Consider the following 11,349-nt stretch of genomic DNA (forward strand, 5'->3'; position numbering starts at 1 on the left):
GCGCGCGAAGGGACCGGACGCGCATGCGCAGTCGCACCCGCCCCGCCCCCCTGCCGCCCGCCCCGGCGGCACCGGCCCCGCCATGCTCCGCCTGGCCCCGGCGCTCCTGGCCCGGCTGGCCCGGCCCTGGGTCCCGGTGCTGCGGCGCGGGGCGGCAGCTGGCGGCGAGGAGGAGCGGTTTGTCTTCCCCGAGTACGAGCCGGAGCTGAGCGAGGCGGCGATAGCGGCAGCAGCAGCGGTGCCCCGCCGGAAGACGGGCAGGGAACGGCGGGAGCGGCCCCCGGTGGCGGCGGTGGGGCGGCCCGACCCCTCGGTGCCTCCGAGCGGCGTGAGCTGCTCGGGCTGCGGGGCCGAGCTGCAGTGCCAAGACGGTGCGGCGCCGGGTTTCGTCCCGGCGGAGAAGTACCGGAGCCTGTCGGAGGGCCCGGCCGGCCCGGCGGGGCTGCGGGGCGCCGTCTGCCAGCGCTGCTGGCTGCTGGCCCACCACGGCCGGGCCCTGCGGCTGCGGCTGCCGCCCGAGCAGCACCGGGAGGTGGTGAGCGCCGCCCTGCGCCGCCCGCCGCGCCACGGCCGCGGCCCGCTCCTCCTCTACATCCTCGACCTGCTGGAGCTGCCCGACCCGGTGCTGCCCCAGCTACAAGGGCTGCTGGGCCCCGACGTCCCCGCCGCTGGGCTGCTGGTGGTGGGCAACAAGGTGGACCTGCTGCCCGCCGACTCCCCCGGGCACCTGGGGCGGCTGCGGCAGCAGCTGGCGGCGGCCTGCGCCCAGGCCGGCCTGCGCGGGACCCCGCTGGTGGATGTCCGGCTAGTGAGTGCCAAGACGGGCTTCGGGCTGGAGGGGCTGATCAGCCGGCTGCAGCGCTCCTGGAAGTGCGCCGGAGACGTCTACCTGCTGGGCGCCACCAACTCCGGCAAGTCCACCCTCTTCAACAGCCTGCTGCTCTCCGACTACTGCAAGTCCCGTGCTCCTGATGTCGTCGACAGGGCCACCGTCTCCCCCTGGCCAGGTCAGGGGATGTCACTCTGCCCATCGCAGCGGGTCACTCGGAGGCCAGCTAATCCTAGGCCTCCTGCAGGGCTGCCCTCTGCCACCCCTGGGGTGGGGGGACCTGTCCACCTGGCCAAGTGGGTGGCCACCACCATGAAGCATCACCATTGTGGGCAGCGAGCTCCAGTGCTGCGCCGTGCTTCAAATCGTCACCTTCCTTAGGGTGGGAGGCACGCACAGAGGATGATGTGCGTCTCCCAACAATAGGGAGATTACCCCCCCCCAACAGGGGGCTGGTAAACCAGAGCATTGCGTGCTCCCCTGGCAGCGGGGACAGTACCCAATCTGTGTGCCTTGCCATCTCCCTGTCAATTAGGGGTGTCCTCCAGCCTCAAGAGAGACTCGGAGGTGGACTGGTGAGCACCTGTAAAACAATCGCAGGCCAAACCAAGCTGCCTGAAGGTAGGAGTTGCCAGGGTTCTGTTAAGTCAGTCTTGGCACCACTTGGCTTTGAGACCGGTTTCATCAAACCATGGGTGAGAGCAGATCTCTAGCAGAGCAATTTTTTTTTTCTTTTTCTGCAGAGCTTAAGTGTGCCTGGCAGTCAGAGGCCCAAACCTACCTTCTGTTTTTTTCCAGGAACAACACTGAACCTGTTGAAATTTCCAATTATTAATCCTACATGTGACAGGATATTCCGAAGGCAGGAGAGGCTGAAAGAGGAGGCAGCAAAAACAGAAGATCAGCTAAGCAGTGAAGAAAAAAAGTACCTTGATCAACTTAAAAAGCAAGGTTACTTAGTGGGTGAGTATTGCCTGAGTAAAGGTGTCGTCCCTCTGCCCTGATGAAAATACTGTATTACACAAAGGACTGTTAAGTCCTTAATTTGCTGTACAATCCAGCTGGTTTTGGCAAGCAATTTCTTCCCACTCTGAAAGAACTCATTTCCATTTAATGATGGGAAGAACATGCTATCTGTAGTAGCAATAAAAAAATTCCAAACTTGTGTTTGAGTTATTTTGACCAGTTTTTGTTCCCTGAGTAATGGGTGCAAGACCTCTAGCTCCTTCATAAGTAACTTCATCAGTATTTCTTTTGAGTACTTTTTTTTAGCTGTTGTAGTAGCATTGCAGTGCACCTCCCATCAGCATTTGCTAACCTAGTTCAAATAGCTTAGCCGTTTACAATGATATTGCATTAATAGGTAATCTCTCATTCCCAAAGAAAGAAAACAAGTTTCATTTTTAAAAAATCACATTTTGGCTGCAGGCCACAGTGGTTGTACATCATTTTAGTAAGTATCCAAGAGAGGGAGGTGCCGGAAGATAGCTCTGATTTTCAAAAGTTCCGCGTTTGACAGTCTAAGGCACTGAAAAAAGGGCTTTACTGTAAAATGGAAATAATAGACTGTCTGTGATCTGGTCCCTGCTAAGGTTTTGGCGTTTGAGGAGTGCTAAGCAAGAATTATAGAAGGGATTTCTTAGCATCTTGGCTTATGAATGCATAAATTTCTACCCACGTAGCGTCTTTATCACCTTTATATTACCAATGTGTGTCTCTTTTAAGCAAAAAAAGGGACAGATGTCCAACGGAAGGAAAGGCACGTTAATAAATTAATTACCAGCAAACCTTTCATTTTAATCCAGGAAGAGTTGGAAGAACATTTCAACAGCAGAAGTCTAGCCCTGTGGTTGACTTTGACCCTGACATGCTCTCCTACAGCATAGACGAAGATCCCAGACATTCCCCTAAGAAGAATGAGGAAAGGGAGGAGTTCACATACAACGAAGTGAAGGATGCTCGCTGGTGTTTTGATACTCCAGGGATTGTAAAGGAAAACTGTGTAGGTACCCTGTGGTGCTGTGTTTTGGGATGGACAGGGTTTGGGAGGACTGTTCTGCCTTAGCTGTGCATGTGGGAGAGTGTTTCTGCTGCAGTCCTGGGGTTAGGATTCTTTTGGTTTAGGCAATTGTGTTAAAATGTGGTTTGTATTTACTTGTGAAGCGTTCATTGTTTTAACGCTGTTGCATTTCTGATTAGTGCATACTGTGATCTTTGCAAAGGAATTGTATGACTGCATCATCAAATTTTCTTAACATCTAAATGAAGGGAAGTAAGAGAGAGTGCTGTAAGCAAGTTTATACCAGCATCACCCAATGAAAGCTGCACTTTTTTATCTCTACCAGCCTACTGGAAAAGGTGGAGCTTGGGAGGATAACCAGTGTTGCATGACTGAACCAAATCTTTGAGAAAGTATTCTTCTGAAGCTAACAGGATCTGCAGTGTTCCTGTTAATAGCTCCAATACGTCAGGCCTGCCTCAGTCTTTCAGTAGAGCGGTGGCTCTGAAGTTGGTGTTGATTAGTGCACACATCCAAAAAAAGTAGTGTTTTGATTTTTGATCACTTTGATATCTATGCAGAGCTGGAGGTCGTCTTTTTGGGAAAGTTAAAAAGTGCAAGGAGATAGGAAAGTTCTGAAAAGAAGGAAGCACAAGAACTGTACTGAGACTGCACAGCTCAAGTGTTGGTGCTTCTTTCATAAACACTAGAAAACTATTGGTTTGCCATATCTGATAGCTGGTTAGTGTCCACTGTAAAGACAGTCATTAGCTTAGAGACCTGGTTTGGTAACAGCTGGAGATTGGATATGTTCTTCCTCGCTTCTGAAGTTGAATAAATGTGGAAATAAGTGGGCTTTTCTACATCCAGAAATACCTACCGCCGTTTCTAATTTTGATTATCCTTGCTGTGCCTTTGGAGAGCTACATGCCAAGTTTCAGATCAAATTTTGTTTCTGCAGTCAGTGTTCAATCTGGCTGAAGGACAAGCAGTTGGTCTACGTGACAGATTTTGGCAGGGGAGATTTCTAATTACAAGCAGGTTTGTGTGTTGGTTTTTAGTTTGGAAGAAGAGGGAGGGAGGGAAAGTGGCTGTTAGCATATGATGGAATTACATTTTTATCCTTACTCCTTGGAGGTTTGTTTTTAGCTGCATCCTCAGGACTCCTTCCAAAGCCGAACTTCTGGAAAGCAAGGAAAATGATTACTGATAACTCTGAGGTTTTGGGTTACGCGTTTCCAAACACACTAGCAGGGCAAAGCCTCATCGTCTTTTAGAATTGGTGTTGAAGGCTGCCCTGACTTTCAAAAAAGATTGTCTGCTTGTGAACATAGGAAGAGCATTTGGGTCTCTGGCGGCACCACAACCCTTGTTAGTTCGGTCTTTTAATGCTGAATTGAGGTTAATCCTTATAGCCAGACTGCTACAAACTGGTATTTGCATGGCTGTGGCATGTGTGGGGGTAGCACAGTTGGAAGCATTTCCCCTGTCAGTTCCCTGTGTTTAGGAAAGAGACACCATCAATCTGGAGACTAGTTTTTTCCTTCAAGGCACTGCTTCCTGAACTTCGGTGCCTGCACATTGTTCCGTAGCTGGGTTTGAACAGTGCTTCTTCAGGAAGCGACTGGACTGCTTTGGCTGCAGCACTGCTAGTTAAGTTGCTGGCTTTTCATTAGTCTTTGGGGTGGATCATTTTACTGAAACAAGTTAGCACCTAGACAGATGAGCCAGTTAGGGCAGGAGATGGAAGGGAAGCGGGGAGGAGAGGAATACAAGCAGCAGGAGCATTTGGGAGCCCTCACAGATGGGAGAGCTTGTTTTGCTGTGCCCAGGGTAGAGATCAACACTGTGGGGCAGGCTGGTCATCCTGCAGATTGAGTGGTTTCACGGTCCGACCCAGCACGTCTCTCTCAGTGAGATATTTGAGACTAGCTTTGCTGTTAGTTTTGGTTTGGCCCTTTGTGTTACTTCCCAAGTGGAATAACTCAAATGTTATAGCTGAAGGTGGTCTGCAGTTCATGACACATGGCTGCACTCATGCTAAAGCATAGTAAATCTTGCTTGAGCTTGTTCCAGCCAGACCCAGGATTCCCAAATCCTTGGTCCAACAGGCTGCTGGCAGCTGTTTTACTTTGCTATGGACCCTGCATTGCTATGGAGATGGGTGACATCCCTGCCTCCTCACTTACTGTCTGGACCAGAATTGAACTGTTCTGTTAGACGTTTTTCACACTGCTCTACTTGATCTTTTTCCTCTAGCAATATAATACCAATATTAATTTCATCGTCCCCATTGAAACATCTGGAGTGAATTGTGACAGTACAATTTATTTTGTAGGTTTTAAATCTCCTGACAGAGAAAGAAGTAAAGCTGGTTTTGCCAACAAATGCCATCATTCCACGCACCTTCATTCTCAAACCAGGAATGGTCTTGTTTTTAGCAGCCTTGGGACGTGTAGACTACTTACAGGTAAGGGAAGAAAGGATTTTGTGAGCAACTGCTTCATCTCTTGTTATAGTACCAGACAATAAAAGGCTTTCTGGGAAGCTTTCCCAGACCCTTTCTTTGCTGCTTTTGAGATCATTAATCTGTTAATGAAGCACTGCATAAAGGCAGAATGCCTTGGGATGGAGAGTTGCAGCTGATACTTGTTACCAGTGTGCATATTTTATATTGTATATGAATGCTGACAAACACCTTCAGCTTGATGTGCTTCCCATAATATACAAAGACACAAGGCAGGGAGGGAGGTAAGAAGGAGAGTGCCAGAATTAAGTTGGAAAGTAGGTGGTTTCCTCCTTTCAGTGTTTCATGAAAGCTGTCTGACAAGAGAGAAAAGTGTGGGCGTTTTTCTTTCCTGACACAGACCTCTCTGAAGAATTTGCCCAAGGAAGCAATTAAATGTACTCGTATTTTAGTTTCTGTAAAAATATTTTTAAAAGGTGCTGTGTGTCGTTGTCCCCCGCCTATTTCTTCCATTTATTAGAAATCTCATGCCATACACCTTTATGGAGTTGTGTGGAGCTGACCTCCCATGATGTTTCCTCTGGAAGGGGTGGTTTCTTCCAGATATGAGTCTAGCACTTATGATAATTCCTTTCTCAGTAGTTCCCTGTATTTTGGGAAGGGGGTGTGTGTATGGCTATTCCTTTGTTTCAGTCAGCTTCACCATAGAAATGTTGAATTGGTACTTTGCTGAGGACGCTCTTGACCTGTCGGAAGAAAACCGGAAAGGTGAGGGGAACAGGATTCTGTAAGTAATAGTGTACCAGGGTGGCAGGAGAGTTCCATCATAGTTAAGGTGAGAATCCAGAGCCCCAGCTCAAAAAAGAGCTTGTCAGTACAGAGGAGCAATACCTCACTCAGGAAAAAATGCTGTTTGTGGGGAGAGCAACCGAGCAGAAAAAAAAACACCTGCCTTTATCCATATGGCCTTGGGCAAAGCACTTGGAAAAGAACTAGGCGTGTTGTTTAAGCGCTATCAGGAACTCAAGAAAGCACCTGAATTTGCATCCCTGACAAAGTAGGACAACGATACAGGTGATGACATCTTGCTGGCAGTAAACACCCTGTGCAGAAACACTGCAAGATCAGGCCAGCCTGTGAGCGTGGACGAGGCCTCTCACACGATGAAGAGGACAGGGCAGGCAGTCCGGCCACAGGGCTGCCTGAGGGGTGATTTTTGTTCTTGGGAGTTGTGGAGGATGCAGATGATATTGGCAGCCTGGGAAACCTGAGGCCAGGGTAAAATAGTGTCACACCACCTCTTGATGAGAACAGGCTCAGAGACATGTCCAGTGCAGCAGGGCTGGCAGTTAGGCTTCGTGCTAAAAGCCTGTTCTCCATGTAGTGGTGCTCCTAGCAAGCTCAGCTGTGCACATGTAGGACCCCAGAGACTCTCATTATCTGTCTCAGCCCATTGCTGTATGCGCCGTGCCTATCTTCATCCTCCAGAGACCTTGAAGGAACACAGTTGTGCTCAGACCGTGACAGAGGAGCCCCTGCTTCAGATTAGATCTGTGAGGAACTTGGAGGAATTGCTGCACTTGGGTTTCCTTATTTCAAGCTGCTAGCAGTTTGTAGATGTCTTTCCCCTCTGTAACCTTGTTTGCTTTAACTGCAAAAGTGACAAAAGCGCCTGCTGAAATTGCTCCACATTCAGCCTTTACATAGCTTGAGAGCAGCTTGGAACCAAGTATGGTTTGATGAGAGATACATGTTAGAAGTGTAAAGTGATAGGAGAGAAAGCACCCAACATGAGACATTCATCACCTCTCATGTTAAATAACCACACTGAGTTTGTTCTTGGGAATTAAACTTGAGCAAAGATATCTCTTGGATGATTTCCCTGAGCTGAGCAGGTGTGATGGCAGGGAGTATGGTACTGGGGATGCTTTGAGGCAGGATGGTGAAGCCATGGGTGCTTCTCTCCTGGAAGCTGAGCTCCCCTCTTTATAAAAACCCTGGCTGCTCTGCAGTGACAGAGGCAAGGACTCCTCCTTGGACAAGGAAGGGACATCAGTCAAATGGGTTTTCAACGTGCAGGAAAGAAACTGAGCAGGAGAGTGCAATTCAGGGCTGCTTCTCTGTTAATATAAGTAACATCTTCCTCTTGTTATTTATTTCAGGGAGAAAAGCCTGCCTGGTTTTCTGTTGTGGCTTCTAATCTGTTGCCAGTCCACATTTCTACTCTAAGTAATGCAGATGCCCTCTACGAGAAGTATGGTGGACAAGAGTTTCTAAAGGTAAGAGGAGGCATTGTCGTGGGCTCTTGGTTGCAGATAGGCAGGCTGTCCTGCCTGGTGAGGCGCCCTGGCTGGGCCACAATTGACAGGGAAAACCAGCACATGTCAGGAGTTTAGGACTTCTGCAGTGGGAGAATGGAGGTCTGCAGTGTGGAACAGCCTTGCACAGTCTGCATGGCTGCAGCTGTGTTAGGAGAGAGCACCTGAAATTATGTATTTCATCAGAGCTTCTGTTCCAAGCGATAAGATTGGCAGTGCTGTGCGCTCTGATGCTTGGCTTTTCTTGAACAGCCTTAAAGTGAAGGCAGCAATGGGGTTATTTTCCATGGCAAACTTCAGACTGGGGTTTCAGAAGAGACTGCAGTTGAAAAATGTACCTTTCTTATTCTTTCCCCCCTGGATCCTCTGCACATTCCTGCATATTTTGGTGGTCTGACTTTTTCCCTAGTATTGCCACATACTGTGTAGCACTTGCAGATTGATGGGGGACAAGGTGAGGTGTCCTTGTGCTGGCAGCTGAATTCCTGTGCGTGTCGAGAACAAGTTCTGTCACTCACATCAGGTTGGCTGGCTTGAGCCACCAACAGTGTCCTGTAGTGGACACTTCATCTTTGCTCACCCCCCAGTGATGTAATCCTGATTCTGCTCTTGGCAAACTAGAAGTAACTCCTGTAGGGTATTCAAGCCAGCTCTTATTTGGCTAACAACAGTCTAATATCTTTATTGCCACTTGTGCTGTGCTGTTATGGTTTGAGGAACCTACAATAATTTATTGTCGTTTAGACAATTACTGTATCACCCAATGATTCCTTCCCACCCAGGAAGGGGAATCGGGAAAAACAAGGAAACGCGAGGATTGAAATACAGACAGATTTCATAGAATAAGACTAGATAATTAACATTAGTAATACTAAAGAACCAATATTGATACCAATATAAAATATACAAGGTTTATACTCAGCCAATTCTATCAGCAGGAAGCTGTGCGCTCCCGGCAGTGGGCAGCAAATGTCGGACACTGTGAGGACCATGGCTTCGGGAGGAAGGGAAGGGCTCAGGGGTCCAGCACCAGGCCAAGAAGTTCTCAGGATTGCAGCCATCATAGAAGAGAGAGAACTTCTCAGCAAACTTTCTAATTTATATGGAATGTGACGTTCATGGTGTGAAATAATCCTGTTGGCCAGCTTGGGTCAAGTGCCCGGGTCTCGCTTCTCATCCCTGCACCTGGTGAGATTGAAAACACTGAGACTTTGAAACCCACATCCCATAGGCTGGCTATAAAGTAAATATTTTCACAAATTCAGATGCTAGAGTCTTCTAAAAGTGCAGTTTTACCAAGCATTAGAAGAGAACTTAGTCCTGTGTCACTCAAACCAGGATATGTGCTTGCCAGTTTAAGGTAGGAGTGCTGAAGCATCTCTTGATGGTTAAATTTTTTTCTCCATGTTTTGATGTTAGGTTCCCATGGGTGGGGAAGAGCGAATGAAAGAGTTCCCTCCGCTTGTCCCTCAGGACATTACACTGAAAGGAATTGGTGCCACTGAGGCAGTCGCAGATATCAAGCTTTCCTCTGCAGGTAATTTACTATTTCTTCATTAGTTTGCTTTGCAGGGTCTGCATCCTAGAAACATTGATGGGAAGAGGCCTCTGAAGGGATGAAGCTGTATTTCCTGCTCAGAGCAGGACTGTCACCAACACAAAATGGGGGCAGCCATGACTTTGTCCGGCTGAGGCTTGGCAACCTCCAAGAATGGAGATTGACAACCATGCTTGTACAGGATGACCACAGTGGAATACTTTATGCTCTGGCTGCCATAAAAGTTCCACAGCATCAGGAATGGCTGTGACACTGTCTGCTGTCGAGGTGAGAGGAGAAGGGCCACGGATTGGAAAGCTTTATTATTGTGGTTTTGGTCATTCACACCTTCTCTCTGAAGTTCACCAGGAAAGAGGTGTACCTGGGGAGAGTAAGATGTGGATTCAGGTGCTGCCTTCTATTGGGAAAAGGCTGGATATTGCCTTTGAGCTTGGTTTCTCAAACAGATCACACCGGGATAGCTCAGGTTCTTAGCCAGTACAGGAGGCACTGAGTTTGCATCAGAATCCTCATTCTGGTACTAGCTCATCGTGCTGACTGTCTGTATTTTTTTTTGGCTGTGCAGGCTGGGTGGCAGTGACGGCTCACGCGGAAGAGAAACTGCTGCTCCGAGCCTATACTCCCAAGGGCACTGCGTTGGTGGTGCGGGAGCCTCCCCTTTTGCCATACATCAGTACCATCAGAGGGGCCCGGATCCCGGGAACCGCTGCCTATAGGACGAAAAAGCCTCCTTCCCAGGTGGAAAACCTGAAAACCACGGGGAGGAGATAGCACTTCTCATCCTCTGAGCAAGGTAGAAGACAGAACAGCCTCTGGAGAACCTTGTTGCTGATTGATATTTGGGAGAGCTTGGACTACCTTTTTAAAAGCAGACGGGCACGTTTTTGGAAGCAGGCCTGGGGAGAAGTAAAGTGCCTGCTTCAGTATTCCACAAGCCCTGATCCAGCTACTGACCTGCAGGCATTTTTAATGAGCTGGGTGGCTGGTACCTTACAGTGGGAGGTGAAACAGCTTCTCCCTGGGACCTGCCAGTGTCTATGAGCAAATCCCTTTATGTGTTCCCTTTTGAAATACAAGATGGACACTCACCTGCCTGCCTGGGCTGCCTTTGCTGCTCATAAAGTAGGTCTTCTCTTGCAGACATGCTCCCATGGGTCAGAAACTGTCGTCTTGTTCCTGCAGGCTTTATGGTGTTTCCAGAGGTGAAGGGAGTGGAAAGGAGCAGGGAATGCTCCAGTGTGGGTATGACCCTCCTAGTGGCTGACAGTAATTCCACATTGACCAAAAATCAGGTCCTTTCAGTCCTTCAATATCTGGGACAGATGAGGGAGTGCAACGCCTTGCTTTTGGACACAAGAAAGGTGAATTAATGAAAAGCAGGCTGTTCATATGCCTGGAGAGAAAACTTTTGCGACTTGCTGCTTTGATTTGGTTTCTGTAGGTTGTGTAAAGGTTTCTGAAAGCGAGGGCATAGAATAAAGCTTTTTCAAAGGCACTTACTCCGTTGTATCCTTTTCAAATTGCTGACACACTCTTGTGTGGGCATAAGCATCCTGATAACTACACACAAACTCCAGCAGGAAGCCTAGTGTTAGAGGAAAATGTATCACGCCAGGTCTGACAGCTGAAGAGAGGTGAGGCTGCTGCAGCTCCGTCCTGCCACTAGTGAGGCTGAAGATGTCTTCCCAGTAGGCGCAGAGCATGCATACACACCACAGACAGACACACAGCACTTGGGAACGTAGATGGCACCAACAGCCAGTGTACACACATGCACATGCACACATGTGGTGGATCCCTCCAGCTGCTGGGCTCAGACACTCAATCTGCCCAGAAACTGCTGGTTCCTGGATGCCATTCTCCTTTCTGATACCTGGGGATGTGAGCCCCTGAGGCCGCAGCCGCCCTCTGGTTGCTGGTGCAGCCAGCCTCGCACACAGACGCAACTGGCCAGGACTCCCCTGGTGCCGTAGCCTTATGCTCTCCTACAGCTATCCAGGTGCTCTGACACCCTGAGCTGCCCCTTGGAGACCCCCACACCCCTTTTCTCCCTGGCCGTTTCACCCATTCTCCAGCTAGTCCAGCTTGATCTTCACTAACAGTAGCACACCCATTCCCACTTCAGTTTCTGCGCCATGGACACACAGCTCCTACAACCCAGGGTCTGACTCCAGTTGC

The 11,349-nt window shown here is 49.1% G+C and overlaps 1 protein-coding gene across 1 annotated transcript; it reads left to right on the forward strand.

The window, feature by feature from the left end:
• The first annotated feature begins 27 nt into the window (after nt 1-27).
• On the forward strand, nt 28-10,666 carry NOA1 (nitric oxide associated 1). The gene is made up of 7 exons (XM_074589610.1): nt 28-1,007; nt 1,628-1,792; nt 2,635-2,831; nt 5,167-5,298; nt 7,458-7,574; nt 9,033-9,150; nt 9,737-10,666. The coding sequence occupies exons 1-7, from the start codon at nt 83-85 to the stop codon at nt 9,940-9,942; spliced, it is 1,860 nt and encodes a 619-aa protein (XP_074445711.1). The 5' UTR covers nt 28-82; the 3' UTR covers nt 9,943-10,666.
• Nucleotides 10,667-11,349: the final 683 nt, after the last annotated feature.

This window comes from Larus michahellis, chromosome 5, assembly GCF_964199755.1.
Source record: "Larus michahellis chromosome 5, bLarMic1.1, whole genome shotgun sequence".
In the NCBI taxonomy this organism is placed as follows: domain Eukaryota; kingdom Metazoa; phylum Chordata; class Aves; order Charadriiformes; family Laridae; genus Larus; species Larus michahellis.

What these genes read in the sequence shown, in the direction of transcription:
- NOA1 (XM_074589610.1), top strand. Translation starts at nt 83, where the DNA reads ATGCTCCGCCTGGCCCCGGCGCTCCTGGCCCGGCTGGCCCGGCCCTGG. An exon ending in CACCGTCTCCCCCTGGCCAG is followed by an intron (nt 1,008 to 1,627) that starts GTCAGGGGATGT and finishes GTTTTTTTCCAG; the next exon opens with GAACAACACTGAACCTGTTG. An exon ending in AAAGCAAGGTTACTTAGTGG is followed by an intron (nt 1,793 to 2,634) that starts GTGAGTATTGCC and finishes ATTTTAATCCAG; the next exon opens with GAAGAGTTGGAAGAACATTT.